The 18,436-nt window shown below is 38.3% G+C and overlaps 2 protein-coding genes across 3 annotated transcripts; both read right to left on the minus strand.

The window, feature by feature from the left end:
• Positions 1-261: 261 nt before the first annotated feature.
• On the minus strand, positions 262-3,396 carry LOC121265249 (vacuolar protein 8-like). Of its 2 annotated transcripts, XM_041168804.1 has the most exons (3): positions 1,746-3,396; positions 345-372; positions 262-309 (listed from the first exon to the last, which is right to left on the minus strand). In XM_041168804.1, the coding sequence occupies exons 1-2, from the start codon at positions 3,271-3,273 to the stop codon at positions 356-358; spliced, it is 1,545 nt and encodes a 514-aa protein (XP_041024738.1). In that variant the 5' UTR covers positions 3,274-3,396; the 3' UTR covers positions 262-309; positions 345-355. The 2 variants fall into 2 exon arrangements, with proteins under 2 accessions (XP_041024738.1, XP_041024737.1); XM_041168803.1 differs by lacking the exons at positions 262-309; positions 345-372 and having other exon boundaries at positions 1,291-3,396.
• Positions 3,397-9,185: 5,789 nt separating this feature from the next.
• LOC121265785 (uncharacterized mitochondrial protein AtMg00810-like) lies at positions 9,186-9,560 on the minus strand. Its single transcript, XM_041169454.1, has one exon. The coding sequence runs from the start codon at positions 9,558-9,560 to the stop codon at positions 9,186-9,188; it is 375 nt and encodes a 124-aa protein (XP_041025388.1).
• Between the last annotated feature and the right edge of the window lie 8,876 nt (positions 9,561-18,436).

Below are 18,436 nucleotides of genomic sequence, written 5' to 3' on the forward strand. Positions count from 1 at the left end.
CAAACTTCAGACCTATATTCTGATATTATGTGAACTTACCACTTATTCTAAAATATCTTTGAAAAAATATATATTTAATTATTTAGATTTAATTATTTTATTCTTAACGTAAAACAGTACGAAGAAGCCTACAAATTCTGTTAAACGAATAGTGTGGATTCGCGCGATAGTTATTGGACAGTAGTCCCCCAAGGCCCAACGTTATCTCGGTCTTGTAACAACAATATTTTTCACTTCTCTGTTTACAGGAAGTGGAAAAAACTGCCTGTCCTCCTCCTCAGCCGGGCGCTGACCGCAGAGAATGGGATTGTGAGCAAGAGAGAACAAGCTCTGAAACTTACAATTCAGTATCCATTCATATGATCACTTCGACTGAAAATTTTGAAAAAGAAAAACAAACAGTTAACCAATCATGTTAGCATGCCACATTACAAGGGGTTGGGTGCCTTTCTATGAGGATCCTAAACAAACAAAGATCATGAAAAAAAAAAAAAGGGAAAGAGGAAAAATAGAACCGAAATTTATCTTATTTGACAGATCCACAGTACTAACAACTGATTTGGTTAGAATTGAGGGTCCAATGAGAGATCCTCTCTAACTTATACTATGTCGGTAAACCTCTTCAAGGCAGGGTCCTTCAGACTCAACCCTGCAGAATAAACTACAGTCCCGTGCACCGCACTCTTGGAAGTTTTCCTACACGGAACTGGTTAAATCGCTGACTTTTCACCGAGAGGTGTGGCCTCAAAAGATTGTTTACACCTATAAGGTGTTGAACCTTGGACTTTGAAAGGAGTGATACCCTAAGATTTGAAAGGAGTGATACCCTAAGACCAAGGCATCTCTAACTTATATTTAACCTAAGTAAGATAATAAAAAATCATAGTTCCTGAATCCTGCCTTAAAATGCCATAATATTCAGGTAGATAGATAGATGAGATGCAAAAATATATTAACAAAGTTGGCATATTGTCAGAAGGACAAAACATAATTCCATATTACCAATATAAAACTGCTATAACAAGGAGACAAGACTGGCTAAACGACAAGCAAATACAGCAGGAAACTTCATCCATCACTATCTTTTTTTTGTCCATAATTATAGCTAGACTTAAAAGATTGATAGCCACCACTCACATGGCCATCAGTTTGTCATGCCCATCCCATGTGCTCCGTCTTCAAAACATGCAAAAGATTCATGACCTTTCTATATCCAACTAACTTACATCTTCTCATTACTATTTCTTCTTTGCTACATAACAGCAATTGCATTCAACAATGAAACATACGTTATCGGAAACCTGTAACAGCAGCTTTATTTGATATCTACCTACAGAGTTGCAGTTACAATCTTAACAAAAAGCTGTTCTAAACCTGTTTTTGCAAGAGGAAAACTTTTTTTGCGTGGAAGAAAGAAACATAGACAAAAAGACAAAAACAAAAGGAAGAAAAGAAAGAAAAATTTGGCAAGCACTTGTGCAGATATATATACCTATAAAGATTTAAAAGATAAAAAAAAAGCGAAGAAAAGATAAAAAAAAATTACATTCAAGAATGCCAGATTCCACTCAACATTAAGCGGAATCTGTTCCTGGACAGCTTCTTGACAAGTTTCTTAGCATCGGAAACGTCGGCTTGTGCAAGTTTCTCTAACTTTTCCATATACCCAGAATTGACAATTTTTCTTTTCACACTATTGCAACTTGTTAATGAAATTAATATGGACAGCAGGAACCTTTTGCTACCTGAACGTTCTTCCTCTGAGTCAAGCAGTTGCAAGAGCAACCCAATATTCCGGTCATCCTGCACGAACCTCTTTCGATTTTTAGGGAGCAAGACCATGCCAGAGAGTGCCTCAGCTGCCATTTCCCGAACTTCAAATGACTTTGCATTGAGAAATTTAACAAGCTCAGGCATAAACCCCGCATCACCCATTGCTTTCTTGGCCTCCTCTGATGTCTCACTTAGCCTGAACGCCACCTTGAGTGCCAATTCCTGAACTGAAACATCCCCATATCGAATATAGTACATAAGCTGATCCACAAAACCATAATTCATCAAGCTTTTCACGGCACTCGTGGACGAGAAACACAAACTCTCAATTGCTCTCAATGCTATCTCCCGGGTTTTTAAGGAATAAGACCATTTAGGATCCACGACACGTATTAATGTGCGAATGCCTCCATCTCTAATCACTATTTCCCTGATCAATTCATCTCCAAATGCTATAGTTTGAAGGAATTCAATTGCTATCATCTGCAAAGCTTCATCCTTGGACCTTGCAAGCTTGATACAGATCGAAATAGCACCTTCTTCAATCAAAAACCGCTTTATTTCTTCAATTCCAATGAGATTTCTCAGTACCCCACAAGCAGGACCAACCAACTCTTTCTTGCAATCAACACCAGTACATAGTTTCAGCAGCGCAGTCACTCCACCGTGAGCCGAGACCGACCACGAATTTTCCGAATTCTCGGTCAGTTTTTTCAAACACCTTACAGAACCCTCTTTTGCCAAATCACTCCCACACTCCAAAACCCGAATCAACGGAGCGATTGCCCCCGCCCCGGTCAAAACCCCTTTGTACGAATCGAACCCGGCGACCACCAAGACCACCTTGGTAGACTCTTCTTGAATCTCCGTATCTGGAGAATCAAGAAAATTTAGCAAAACGTTCACGACATCGTCCACTTCCAACATTACTTTCACATATTTCTCGTCCTCTGTCACAACCTCGTACAGATTAACCAAGGCTTGCCTTTTCATTCCCGAATCACCGACCTTCATTCTGGTCAACAAGTCTCTCACATAAAACCGCATGTCGTCTCTGCAAGCACCACGACCAGGCTTTGAAACAACCAAGGCATTACCATGAGTCAAAATACCGGCAGCATACATGTCCGATAGGTCCTTCACGTGCCGATCGAGCTTCGTGAGGATCACATTCAAGTCGCTTTGCATAAGAAGCTTGCCGCTATAAGAGAGATCCACGCAACGGCGTGCGAGGTCGTAGCACTCGTTAAGTGTCACTAATATGGCAGATGCTAAGCCTGAGACTGCTGTGTTTTGGCTGGAGTACTCGCAGTTCTCCGTGGCAATTAAACCCGAGTTGAGCTCCTCGAGCTTGTCCCGAATCGACTGCCATTTCGCTGCAAAGACTTTGACTGAATGGGACAATAATATCAACGACGACAAGATCTCAAGGGCAAGTCGGAGACTGGACATTCCGGCGGATGGTACAGGCGAGCTTCGGTCTGGTTTTTCTTTACCCATTTTGGTTCTCACTGGTTTTCGAGCAAACCCATTTCCTGATTCGTGTGCTGGAGACGAATGAGAACCCTGACGATATTATCGTAGACTGGAAGATTGGGACTCTTGGCTGCTTGTCTATCCATGCTTATCCTTTATTTGCAGCTAGAAGTGAATTAGATCCCAGTACGAATTTACGGTACTAACCTTCTGGGTCGTGACTTATACTGACAGGTCAAAGAAGGTGGTGTAGGGACAGTTTTGTCATAGCAAAGGTGAGAAGGTTGGATCACTCTCTCGGGAGCTGGAAGCATATTTAAAAACGGGGATGGTTAAAAGGGAAAAAACCAGATGGCTCAAACAAAACGACAAGAATAAATTAATAATGGCATGTTAATATGGATTTATAAAGGCATTTCTTAGCTATTTTTTGCCAATATACAAAGAAACATAATAATACAAGTGTGTTAAAAGCAAGCTTACCTTAGGTTTATTATTATTTGATGATTACATGATTTAGATTGGAAGTTATACGTTAGCTGTGACTACCATTATATACGTGTAATTTCCTTTTCACAACAATACAATACTCTTATCATTTTTTGTAGGAAAATATTTTAGTCACAAAGTGATTGTATAAAAGTAAACTTACAAACTGATGTTTCTTGATGTGGTATGTCAGATTGTAAAATTACTTTTATTATAAAGTAAATCTAACAGATTTTATGAAAACACATCAATTTATAAATTTACTTTGTATAATCTATTTGGCTGTGAAGTTATCTCTTCTTTGTATATTATTGCTTTTTACTATATAAGAAAAATGATTATTTATAACGAAAATAACTATTTGAGATGAGAATTGACTTATTTTAATAAAAAATAATCACTTTCATAACAAATGAGAGAATTAAATTAGGCTGATCAATTGCTTGAACGCTATGATCTGGTTCTTGGGAATTAAATGCATGAAGAAATATTTGAATTTCCAGGAAAAAAAAAACCTTGATTTTAAAGTACTCTATATATTAATCTCTAAGCACTCGCTGTGGTGATTTTCGAATCAATTTCCTAATTTCATTTGTTGTAATAGAAGAAGATCAGAAGAAAGAAACCGTAGATCAGCATGCATATTGTACGTAGATCCTGTAACCTTAATCATTTGATGCATGCATATATAGAGAAGGTGCATGATATATTGAGTTGATTTCGCGAGAGGGAAATTGCTGCGTAATTTCTCGAAATAGGGAAACTTAAATTCATCAACTCAAACTACTTTCCTTTTCTTTACAGGTTAAAAAGCATTCGAGAAAATTAATGAGGGCCCGTTTCCACGCACTATTGGGGTCGCAGAGAATATATAGAAGAAGGAAGTGCAAAAGGAAAAGCTAATTTGGAGAAAAAAAGTACTGCAAAAGAAGAAACAAAGGCTGTGAATATTGGAACCTTATTAGCTAGAGCTAAGGAGGAAAAACCAGCAGTTCTCATGCAAAATAAACACGCATTACTATAAGAAAAATAAATATTTATAATATATCATTTATAACGATAGTAATTATTTATGATGAAAATATATTTATTTTAATAGAAAATAATTATTTTTATAAAAAATAACTAATAATAAATAAATAATTTTCGTCTAGTGGATGAAACTATTGCTAATAAAATTAAAAACACCGATGTGATTAGGTGAAAAGCAAGAAAAAATAAAAAGAGAGTAGCTTTCAGTACCCCTTTAGCATGGGGCATGACGACACAGTCCCCACCCAACCATGTGAAGCCCCTTAACCCTTAGTTAGGATGCCTTGAGAAGGCAGTCACCTTTTGAATGCGAAGTGGAGGTAAAATCTCCGCACAAATGAAGAGAAAAAAAGTGTTCTTTTTCTAACGCTTTTTTCAAGTTTTGATAATGAGAGGACCGGTTCTACACAAAAGCCAAGAAAAGCTGCCTCAGCTGCTGTGTCAAAACAATGACAAAGGGATCAAAAGCATGCATGCATGCATGCACTTGAGCTGGGTCATGTGTATTGACCGTTAAGCTACTATGGTGCAATTCATTGTAGTTTTCGTCGAGTAAGTGTGGGGCAAAAGCAACATGCATGCCTGCTAAAACTATGGAAGATGACAAAATGACACCTACAAAAGAAATCCAATCAGTACCCATGAAAGGATCGATCCATATATGCCATTAATTATTTAGTTGTCTAATTTAATTTTCTAGTCACGGATCCTGATTTTATGTTATCTACTACTGATCACAATGATTATGCTAATTTATAATATAGAGTGTTCAAAATTATTCACTTTTAATGATCGATTCAGCATATATATTATATATATATATATATATATATATATATATTATTCTTGCTCATGAAAGATAATTAATCAAGCATGCAGCTAGGGAAAGTCAGCATCAAAGTATCCTTTTCAGCCATCCATCCATCCATCCATCCACATCTATATTCCTCTCTTGCAAAAGGTGGTGGCTAGATCACGAGAAAGTTGTAACCACGACTTATGCTAATGCGTTTGAATTAATTGAAAGCTGCTTTAAGATATACAGTGTACACTGTATTTAAAGCTCCAAGCTGAAACCAAACCAAAAAACGTCCTCACCGACTCTACGCTGTGTTGGGTTTTTTTTTATTAATGCTTATGGAGTTAGGTACAATGCCATTTGTACGCAAAAGCAAGCAGAATGCGATGGCCTAGGAAAACTTTGAGTAGGGAAGAAGGGAAATTTGATATGTACTCGAGCATTTATGGTTGTATATATAATACCTTAGCTTTGAAGAGAAAAGTACACGTGACAATATATATGTTGTGTTCATGATCTACTGATCCTCCAAAGAGGGCCAAGCTGCTAGAAGATATGCCTGCCAATAATCATGAAAAATTATATATAAGACAAATCAGATATCTTGCTTCATGATCATTTGGTGTTGTCAATCCTTAATAGGAAACCGTTGTGTTTTCACGATCATGCCTACTATTTTGGGGTCGAAATGTTGTTGAATTCGGCATATTATTTATTTATTTATTATTACGATCTTCATGATCATCTAGAGAAATTAGTCCACGTACATCCAGAACAATTTGGATCATGTATTTAGAAATATTTCCATTTATATATATATAAGACCCATGCAGGTAGAAAAAGTTCAATTAACTGCTTCTGCAAACTTTAAATAATTGAATGTACGTAAGCATGTGATCGACGTTGTTTTATGTGCTTATATGTGTGTGTGTGTGTATAGATATAGATAGATATAGATATTAGTGGTAGACAATAAAGATTTGAACTTGGCTTTATCTAAACTCAAATAATCGGTTAACGAGATCAATTAGGAGAATATACAAATTTTGGATGTTGATGTGATGTGTTAAAAGAGCTTTCTCATCGTCGGTGAGTGGTTGATGCCGACTCTTCCAAAATAATTAAGCATACAACTTTAATCCCCATCTTTGGGACCCTTAACATGCATTTGACTGAACTATATATATATATATATATATATATATATATATATATATATATATATATATCTTATTAGCAGCTAGTCAATGAGAAGAAAATATGAAAGATCTGCCTGGTCCCAAGATTTTAAACTCCTTCCAAACATGATGCAATATCCAAGATTGCAGCGAACAAAACTTGGTTAATTAAAGTCTTTGTTTGTTTCATCCTCATGATCACTAAGATTTTGGAAAACTAGCTCTGTTTCTGCAGCTGATATTGCAAGAAAAATGTGTGCCCAGGAATATTAATATTGATCATGATCATGCACAGAACTTTAACCCTCGCCCAAGACTGATATGGTTATTATAATTATGTTCGAATCTGAGTGAGACAGCTCAACAACTTTAGTTACACGTAGTTAGATAATAATGCATTAGACAGTACTGTTAATGTAGGGTGGGAACACAAACAAAGTTTCAGTTTGCACTGAATGATGATATCTAAAGATAGAAAAATAGACCTGCCACCAAACCTAAGTCTAAAACCCTTCTCAAGATTATCGTATCAACTTTTCTGAAGGCTTGAAGGATGAGATAATTGTGAAGTAAAATCATGATGATGGCGATGAGCAACACTTGTAAGATCTTACGTACGTACTGACCCCACAAAATAAAACTCTCACCTACACCTTTCATCAGTTCTCGTCATTATTATCTAGTGAATTCTAAAATGATAATTAATCTTTCATGGAGGTGTGGATAAATATTTAGAAGTGGATTGAGGCCGGTGATCGGTTTTAAGTTCATCAATGGACGTCCTTTCATTGATATGTTGGTGGTGTTTAAATATATATACATTCACACGCGCGAGAGAATTAGCAGTCACATGAATACATTAACCTGTACGTACACAGCTGGACGTACAAATATTCTACAAAAGGAAACAATCATGTAACAGCAGATTTGGTGCCAGTATGATCATCGATCGTTTAAAAGTATCGATCGAACATGAGCTTTGAATGTGATGGCTTGAATCTTGGCTGGGAGATAAGTCATTGACTTCAGAATCACTATGGTTAACAGACCCCCGCAAGCCAATAGGGAGAGGCCGAACCATAAGCTTGTCACAAAGGAAAGAAAATCTGGTAGTTGTTAAGCCCTTAGTGAAGACATCAGCAAGTACTTGAGCAGTAGTTGCTATAATCTGAATGTCCTTGTTGAGTACCTTATCACGTATGAATTGGTAGTCCACTTCTTATTTAGTGGGAGCATGAAAGATTGGGTTAGATCGAAGCAAGAGCTATCGCATCAAGCTGTTGTCACACCAAATGGTTGGAGCATTGAGCAAGGAAATATGCAGGTCTTGAAGTAACATTCTGATCTAGAAAGGTTCAACTGTAACCAAGGCTAATAAGCGATACTCAGCTCTGTGCTAGTCCTTAAAACAACAGCTTGCTTTTTAGCACTCCAAGAGATAAAAGAGGTTCCAAGGAAGATTCTAGAACCACTAGTTGACCTTCTATCATTAATAGAACCTGCCAAATTAGAATCATAGTAGGCAGAGAGGGTGAGCGAGCCACCGGTGAGGATAAATTAGAATTTTGAGAAAACTCAGTCTCACAATGGAACAGAGAGAGTACGATATTGTATTTATAGGAGAGTATTGCATGTTTACTTACATAATAGGAAGGAACTACACAAGAATAAAAACAGAGTTGTACATGCCAAGAATAAAAGAAACGAAGCTGTACATGCCAAAAATAAAAAGATTACAAACTAAAAATAAAGGATGCAACAGAACTTCAAGAAATTAGATGGGTGTGCTGGCGTATGCTGTCATCTTGAGGAGAATGGTTATTACTCCCCCTCAAACTTGGCTAGGGAGATGGACAGAGGCCAAGTTTGAATCGTAAATCAAGAAAGATAGCTTTGGCAAGTGGCTTTGTAAAAATATCAACAACCTGATGAGAACTTTTTCATGAACAAAATGATAGTCGAGCTCAATATGTTTAGTTCGGGCGTTAAATACAGGATTAACAGACATATGTAAAGCACTGATGTTATCACAGTGGAGGATTGAGGGCTGCAGAAGGAAAATGCCAAGATCACGGAGAATGAAGGAAAGCCAAGTGAGCTCGGCAGCTGTAGAGGCCATGGAGCGGTATTCGACTTCAGTACTAGAACAAGCAACAGTGGCCTATTTCTTAGCACTCTAGGAGATGCAATTGCCGCCAAGGAAGGTGCAAAACCCAGTAGTGGACCAACAAGTGGAAGGGCCGCCAACCCAATTAGCGTCCGAGAAGGCATATAGATCAAGTGAGCTGGTCTTGAGTAAACAAATGCCAAGGTGGGGCAGTGTCGTGAACATATAGAAGAATTTGTTTCACAAGCTAGAAATGAGCCATGGATGGTGCATGCAAAAATTGACATGCGAAGTTGACGTTGTAGGAGATATCCGATCGAGTGAAGGTCAACTATTGGAGTCTGCCTACAAGACTTCGATAGTGAGTTGGATCCAGATATTGCTTGTCAACAGAAGTGACAATGCGCCCTTTGGAGGGCATGGGAATGGCACACGGCTTGCAGCAATCCATGGAAGCTCGTTGAAGTAAATCAAGAGCATAATGGATTTGTGAAAGGAAGAGACTTTGATGGGTGCGATGGACTTGGATGCCAAGGAACTGATGCAGGGACCCCATATCCTTTATAGAAAATTCAGCGGAGAGCTGTGAGACAAGCCAATCAATACGAGATGGTGTATCTCCGATAAGAGCCATATCATCTACATAAAGAAGGGGGATCAAGGTGCCATCAGAGGAGTGGTTGATAAAAAGGCTTAGATCAACCATGCTACAATAAAAACCAAGATGTAATAAGAAGGTGCTTAGTTGATCAAACCAGGTGCGAGGAGCCTGTTTGAGACCATAAAGAGCACGGGTAAGCTTGTAAACATGGTGAGGTTAGCTAGTATCAACAAAGTCTATGGGTTGTTGCATGTAGACTGCTGTGTTGAGGAAGTTGTGGAGGAATGCATTTTTTATGTCAAGTTGACAAATTTTCCAATCTTTGACTATGGCAATAGTAAGTAAAAGGTGTATGCTGGCTGGTTTGATCATGGGAGAGAATGTTTCAGAAAAATCAAGCTCGTCCAATTGGTGGAAATCTTTAGCTACGACACGAGCCTTGAGACACTCGAGAGAACCATCTGGTTTAAGTTTAACTTTGTAAATCCATTTGCAATCGAAGATGTTCATGTCTGGTTGAGCAGGGACAAGTGTCCATGTCTTGCTTTGATCAAGCACATCAAGCTCTTCGTTCATGGCTGCGAGCCAGCCAGGATGGCGTTGAGCAGAGGTTATATTCTGAGGCACACGTGGAAGTGAAAAGGAGGTGCAATCAACATGAAGATTTTGGTATTTAGGATTTGGTTTATAAATACCAGCTCGAGCGCAAATTATCATTTGATGTTGAGGCAAGTTAATGTTGGTAGCAGTTGATTGAGTGCTGTGCTATGGAGGAGGAAGAGGTGTTGTAAAAGAGCTGGGTTGGTCAAAGATATTATTAGGTACCAAAGTAGAAGCAGTGTTGTTGATCATTGATGGAGAGGGCTCGGGAGGAGCATGAGTTAAGGCAGGCAAGCTTTGGACTGTTTCAAGAGCAAACGAAGAAGGATCACCATCAATGAAAGAGCTGAAATCACCTATAACAGTTTCAGAACCATGTAATTTTTCTGGAGAGGAGTATGGTAGAACCGATTCATCAAAGATAACATACCGTGAGATGTACAAACAACCAGTAAGAGGATAAAAACATTTTTACCCCTTGTGTTCAGTACTATAGCTAAGAAAAACACACGGTAATGATTTTGGCTCCAACTTGTTCTCATGGTAAGCACCAAGAAAAGGAAAGCAACAAGAACCCAATACAGGAAGGCTGGAATAGTTTGGATGACGTCCATACAAGATAACATATGGAGACTGCATATTGAGAGTTTTGGAGGGTAGTCGATTGATCAGAAAAACTACAGTGGAGAAACAATCAATCCAGAACCATTGTGGAAGATGAGCGTGGAACATCAATATAGTAAATCCAAGTTTGGTGACATTGCGTGCGTTCAGCCTTCCCATTTTGCTCGGGAGTTTTGGGACATGCAGATTGATGATGAATGCTCTTGGATTGCTGATAAGAAGAGAACTCATGTGAGAAAAATTATCTTCCTTCATCACTCTGGAAAATACAGATCTGGGCACTGAATTGGCATTGTAGATATCTATAAAAAAATATCAAAGCATGTAGCTAATTTTGATTTTGTCCTCATGGGAAACAACCAAGTGAAATTCATGTATTCATCAATAAAAATATAGTAGAAGCAAAACTTGTCACTAGAAGCAGTGGGAGCAGGTCCCCAAAGGTCACAATGAATTTTGTGAAAATGTATTTTTGTTTGATTGTCACGTGGTAGAAATGGTAGTCTACACGTTTTTCCCATTTGACAACTAACACAAATAGATGCATCGGTGGATTTTGTTGTATCAAAACAAATCCTTTTATTTGAATGTAAATGTGCTAGAACTTGATGATGTGGGTGCCCCAAGCGTAAGTGCAAGACTTGGGAAATGGCGTCCGCTTGGAAGGAGTGGTTGAAGTGATTGAAGCATTTGAGGGCTATGTGGTTCCTTTTGTTACAAATTTGACAAATTAAGGAATTGTTGGTATCATTTCTTTCAATTGTAGAAGTGGGGGAAGCACCAACAGATCCTTGGTTGGACATTTTGTTGAAAGATGAGTTGCCTTGTTGAAAACCTCATCCTTTGGAATTAAAGGACTGATTTCCACTTCTCTTGTTGTTGCGATTTTTCCGAGTGTAGAAGGCCATTTGAGAAGAAGCATCAAGTCCGTGGCGCTCCGAGTAGCTCTCAAACAAAGTAACTATTTCTGAGTAAGGGAGAATGGGAGGCGACATCATTGTGGTTGTAAAGACTTGGTAGTCCTTGTTCAAACCATTAAGAAGCCACCATGATTTTTTTGTGATCTTGGACTAGTTTCCCTGTGGTTGAAGTCATCACAAATTGCCTTAAAACGGCGTAGATACACAAAAAGTGAATCGATGCCTTGGGCAATTGAAGTGAGCCTTTGCTTAAGAGCAAGCTGCAATTAGAGGAGTCTCGTGCGAAGGCAAGCAGTAGAGCATTCCATACATCAATGGCAGTGTTGAAACCAAAAACAATGCCAAGGACTTCTTCTGAGAGAGTGGTCGTGATCCATCCTTTAACAAGGCGATTAGTTTTCCGCCATTTGGTGTAGGCTTGGTTGACAGTAGAGTTTTCATCCAGAAATTGGGGTGGTGGTTTGATATCATCACCATTGATAAAATCTTGAAGATCGTTACTCTCCAAGATATTGAACATTTGAGTTTTCCAAAGAAGAAAACTGGAAGAATTAAGACATAGAGAGACAAAGTTGGTGACATTTTGAGTCACACGATAGGGATATTCGTTAGAGGAGGGTGATGAAGAGATTGACGAGCTGGCCATTGCAGGGGTAGGAAAAAAACTGTTTGTTTGACTGTTTGGCTCTAATTACCATAAAGAATTTTGAGAAAACTCTGTCTCACAATGGAATAGAGAGAGTATATTATATTTATAGGAGAATATTACATGTTTACTTACAGAAAAGGAAGGAACTATACAATAATAAAAACAAAGTTGTACATGCCAAGAATAAAAAGATTACAAACTAAAAAAAGGGATACAGCAAAACTTCAAGAAATTAGATAGGTGTGTGATGGCGCATGCTTTCATCTTGAGGGGAATGGTTATTAGAGGTGTAGGCCATGCGTGATTGAACCCTTGAGATATTGGAGAACTCTTTTAGTTGTTGTCCAATGTGTAGTGATTCGAGAGTGAAGAAGTTGACGCAATTGGTTTACTGAATAGACAATATCAGGTATTCTTAAGGTGCAAAAAAGAAATGGCACCAACAAGATTTCTATACTCAGTAACATCAAATTGTGGTCCCACATCATGTTTTGATAGTTTTGAACCACAGAAACTAGAGAATTGCATGGTTTGACACCAATCATCTTTGCCCCAGAAAAAGATCTAGAATGTATTTAGACTGATTCAAATGAAGTCCAGTGCTGGTATGGTTGAATCCGAAGAAAGAAGGAAAGGGAGCCTATGAGCAACCAGGCAAGCTTTCTAATTAATGAGAAAAGTCGACCGGCGATTATTAGCAATTTCGGCTTCATGCAGGCGAGTTGCAACCTACAATCAGAATTTAGGATGGGTTTTTGGGGGCTCCATGGTGCTCCTTCTCTGTGTTGATGACATCATCTTCAAGGGGTCTAGTAATCCTCTACTTGGCATCTTCATTGCCCTTTTACACTTTGAGTTTTCTATGAAGGACTTATAGCATTGGCATTCGTCTAGCTAAAGTCATCTCTAAACTTTAGCTAAAAGTATATGTTTTGCATAAAACCAAAACTATTCAAGATATAACTCCAAATTAGATTAGTCCAAATAATAATATAATATTATTTGTTTAATAATAATAATTTTTTTTATTTATCTTTCATATTTTACAATTATACTAATCATATGTTAATTATTAATTTAAATTTTTAATTAACTTATTGTTTTCCAACTATTTATTTTTTTTCAACCTAATTATATAACACAAACCACATCTATATATATATATATATATGTATATATATAATCAAATACGAGAGAGGAAGGGTGACATAGATAGAGAGAGAAAGAGGAGAGGGTTAGAGTAGAAAAAAATTTAAGAATAAAAAATTCCTTTTAGATATGAAGAGTAACTCACCAAATTTGGAGAAGAGTTTGGAGTTACTGTAGCTCAAAAGTGGAGCTTAAGAGTTTTAGTTATTCCAATGCAGATCATTTCAATCATAATTAGACAAAATTTGAAGATGCACTAGCATTTAGCTAATCCAGTGCTCTTAGAGCCTTTACATTATTTTTTGGGCATTGAGGTAAATTCTACTGATTAGGAAATAATTTTATCATAGTCCAAATAGGAAATGGATATTCTTTCTTGAGCATATATGACCGATTGTAAACCTTGCTCTACTCATTTATCTCCCAAAACGAGCAAGTCAATCTCTATTACTCATTATTCTGATCCAACTCACTACTGCAGCCTCGTGGGAGCCCTCCAATACCTTACACTTACTCATCCTACTCTTACTTTCAGTGTCCATTATGTTTCTCGGTTCATGTAGCAACCCATTGATGAGCAGTTCAAAATGGTCAAATGTATTCTTCATTATGTTCTTGGGAATCTCACTTTAGGCTTACATCTTTATTTATAGAGCACTATGGACTTGTCTGCATTCTCTAATGCAGATTGGGCAAGTTGCCCTCTGACACGTCACTCTATGACAAGCTATTGCACATTCCTGGGTAGTAATCTTATCTCTTAGTGTGCTAAGAAGCAACCAACTGTGTCTCGGTCTAGCATTGAGGTTGAATATTGTGCAATGACTTACATCGCTACTGAGCTTACCTGGCTCATCCTCTTACTTTGGGATCTTGGAGTTCTTGTGCACTCCAAGATCCCAAAGTAATCTTATACTTTCTCATTCTCGGAGCAAGCATATTGAGCTTGATTACCTTTATATTTGGGAGCATGTTTCTCTTGATCTGTTGCACACTCAACACATTTCTTTCCTTCCACAACTTAGTTTTTTTTTTTTTTTTTTTTTTGGGGGGGGGGGGGGGGATGTGGAAATAGACCAATCTGATCATGGAAATTCAATGACAGCCACCACACAAATCTCCAAGACTGCTAAAGATCGTGATGCAGACCAACTTGATTAATCCAGTTAATAGAGTTTCATTGTTTATATATTTGTACTGTTTTAGACTATATATATATATATATATATGTATATGCCGCAGATGTTTCCTAGTTGATCATAATTGCACAAAAGCATATTATAAATATAGGGAACTCTCACTCTCACATTTAGCAACAACTTAGTGGTGGCCAAAACATGGCCACCATGAGGGTCGGTCAGTTCTCGCTACCCTAGTGGAGGCTAAAACATGGAATCCGGTGATTCAGCCACTAACATCGGCCACCCTTCCTTTTTTTTTTCTTCTTATATTCTGATTTTTATATATTTAGAAACTATTTTTTAAATGTAATTTATTCTTAAAGATGATACATTGCGTCGTGGACATATATCGAACCTAAGAAGTCTTCCAACCTCGAGGAAGATCTCATATACATATCCAAAAGTATTACAATCACTCAAAAATTTGAAATAGAAAGAAAGAGAAATGCCCACTAGAATTTCTCTAGACCATTTCTTTTCAAAGATTCTAGGGTATTCTCAAATTATAATGCCTACCAATTAATAACATATTGTTATGGGCTCAGATCGAAAAGAAATGGTGGAAGGAAATGGTCTGGGCAGTCGGTGGAGAGAAGAGTTCAGTTCGGCAAAACATTAAGGAAGAAGAAACTGAAGTGTTGAGTTCGTGTGTTACAAGTAAGTAGATGGACTGAAGCTGGATACGGTGTCATTGTGACCAAGGAGCTACGGCGTCGTTTCATAAGGAGTGGAGTGTTGCGTTTAAAGGATTAATTAAGTGTTGTGTTTTAAAGGGAGGGCGATACGTCGTCGTCTTGCTTAGAAGAGTTGTTACTGTCTTATTTGATCTGTTACGTACACACCTGCTTATCCTAAGCGAAAAGAGAATACAAACAGTTATAATTTGTCTTGTATCCTCTAACATCCACTACTATAAGGATAGAAGGAGGATTGTTAATTTGTTTTATCTTGAAAACATTGTCTAAATGTACCATTTTGGAGGTTAGGGACCCTCGAAGATCCCGTAGCAATACAAGCAATTAGTCTATTTCCATTTCTAGTATCCTGTTCTTACATCATATTAACACCATTACAGCATCTCATTCCATTTCCATCATTTACATATATTTGGATTCATAACAATTGGTATCAAGTGCCGTTGATCCTACCCATTTCCACCCAAAACAAATCCTACCGAGTATACATTATTCATATCCAACCCAGAAAATTCCCACACAAAAACATACATTCAGAAACCAATCCAAACAGAACCATCCACCACTATGGCCGAAAATACAACATCTAAACACCAACACGAAGCCTTGCAGCATCAAGTGGAGAATCACCAACAGGAAATCCTGGAATTGAAAACAGATGTTAGTACGGTGAAAACTGATGTACAGGAAATAGGATATGCTACGTACCTTTTTTGCCCAACCACACAATCCCCCTCCTCCCCCTTTTAACCCAAAAATGCATTGAGAACTTGAAAATCCAGATCCACGAAGGTTCAACCCCAAGGAAGTAAAACTTGATTTTCCTCATTTTCAAGGAGTTAATCCAGCTGCGTGGCTTTTTAAAGCCAACCATTACTTCGAATTTCACCAAACACCACTAGCTCAGAGGTTGTTGATGGCCTCTTACCACATGGAGGGAGACACCCTCGTATGGTTCCAAAATGCTGCAGATGGAAGGTTCTGCCGTGATTGGGACACTCTTTCCAGATCGTTGCTCCTCCGTTTCAGACCGACTGCATATGACGATCCCATGGAGGCATTGACAAGGCTCAAACAAACCAGCTTAGTGGCCGGATATATGGCACAGTTTGAAACATTATCAAACCGTTTGAGGGGCCTTTCAAATTTACATAAGTTGAGTTGTTTTCGCAGTGGCTTGAAGGACGAGATTCGCTTACCAGTCTGCATGTTGAATCTTGTGAATTTAAATGGAGCCTATGGATTAGCAAAAATACAAGAGGAATACCACATTAGTACAAAAAAATTCATTAAATCAATGGGGGAAAAGATCACTACAGCAATGGAAGGGAGTTCTTATTCCAAGGATAATTACAACGAATGGAAGAAACCAGGGGGTTTTACTAAACCTGTAACCTCAATGCATATGGATGAGAAAAGACGAAAGGGGTTGTGCTATCATTACGAAGAAAAATGGAACCCAATACACACTTGCAAAAATCCCAAAATTTATTTCTTGCAAGTGGATGAAGAAGTAGCAGATGAGGAAGAGAAAGAAGCTAGTGAGAAGGAGGAAGAAAACAAACACATAGAAATTCTGTCCAGCAGCAAGGATGCACTGGAGATTTCCTTGGCTGCCATAGCTGGAACTCCTACAGTGCGTACTATGAGGTTGGTGGGAAGTTTTAAAGGGGAGCAAGTTGTGATTCTAGTAGACTCAGGCAGCTCACACAACTTTATAAATACTACTTTGGTCTCGAAATTGAAGCTGCCAGTGGATTACTTAGTAAATTTAAAGGTGAGGGTAGCTAATGGTCAAAGCCTAAACAGTCAAGGGTTGTGTAGAACAGTGCAGTTGAAAGTGCAAGGTAACTTACTACAACTTCCTCTCCATCTATTAGACCTAGCTGGTTGTGATATCGTGTTAGGGGTTCAATGGTTAGAAACCTTGGGCCCTATCACTTGGGATTTTTCCAAATTGCTCATGAACTTTAGGTGGGAAGGGAAAACCATAGAATTAAAAGGGTTGAAATTGAACCCTTCAGTTGTGGAGGATAGTGAGAAAACATTCAGGGCAACTATAGCCAAGGGTAAGGGTATTCTCTTACAAATTAGGTGTGATGAGGGTGAGGAACCTGACTATGGGAAGGTGGATGGGCAATTTTCAGAACTGTTGGAGGATTTTAAAGAGGTTTTCAATGAACCCCAAGGGCTTTCGCCACCTCGTAGCCATGACCATCATATAATCCTCAAAGATGGCACCCAACCTATCACAAATAGACCCTACTGATACCCTTACTACCAGAAAACAGAAATCGAAAAAATTGTGGCTGAATTGTTGAAGTCGGGAGTAGTTAGACCTAGTTCTAGCCTTTTTTCCTCCCCTGTTTTGCTGGTTCGTAAAGCCGACGGCAGTTGGCGGCTTTGCGTGGATTATAGGGCACTTAATAGGGAAACAGTAAAGGAAAAGTTTCACATTCCAGTTATAGATGAGTTACTAGATGAACTCTTTGAGGCGGTATTTTTTCTTAGCTCGATTTGCGATCGGGCTATCACCAAGTGAGGGTAGTGCCTAGTGACATTCCTAAAACAGCTTTCCGTACCCATGACGGACAGTACGAGTTTTTAGTGATGTCTTTTGGTCTCACTAATGCTCCAGCCACATTTCAAGGGTTAATGAACGATATATTCAAACCTTTTTTGAGAAGATTCGTGCTTGTATTTTTTGACGACATCTTGGTATATAGTAAATCTCGGAAAGAGCATGTGAATCATTTGAGGGAGGTTCTGAACATGCTAAAACAACACTGTTTATATGCAAAAAAATCCAAGTGTCGGTTTGTTGTGGATGAAGTTGATTATTTAGGCCATATCATTAATTTCGAAGGTGTAATGGCAGATTCTTCAAAGATTAAGGCCATGTTAGAATGGCCCGAGCCTAAGAATGTGAAGGCCTTACGAGAATTCCTAGGGCTCACGGGTTATTATAGGAAATTCATCCGAAATTATGGGCTTATTGCTGCCTCTCTCACCTCCTTGCTCAAGAAAAACTCTTTTTCTTGGAACTTGGAGGCCAGCGGGGCATTTGCAGCCTTGAAACAAGTTGTCTCCCATCCTCCGGTTCTTAAACTACCTGATTTCAGTAAATCCTTTGTGATTGAGTGTGATGCCAGTGGGAAGGGCA

This window comes from Juglans microcarpa x Juglans regia, chromosome 5D, assembly GCF_004785595.1.
Source record: "Juglans microcarpa x Juglans regia isolate MS1-56 chromosome 5D, Jm3101_v1.0, whole genome shotgun sequence".
NCBI classification, from domain to species: Eukaryota; Viridiplantae; Streptophyta; class Magnoliopsida; order Fagales; family Juglandaceae; genus Juglans; species Juglans microcarpa x Juglans regia.

Bases quoted from the DNA above. Each gene is read 5' to 3' on its own strand.
- LOC121265249 (XM_041168803.1), bottom strand. From the start codon at position 3,273: ATGGGTAAAGAAAAACCAGACCGAAGCTCGCCTGTACCATCCGCCGGA.
- LOC121265785 (XM_041169454.1), bottom strand. From the start codon at position 9,560: ATGGTTGATCTAAGCCTTTTTATCAACCACTCCTCTGATGGCACCTTG.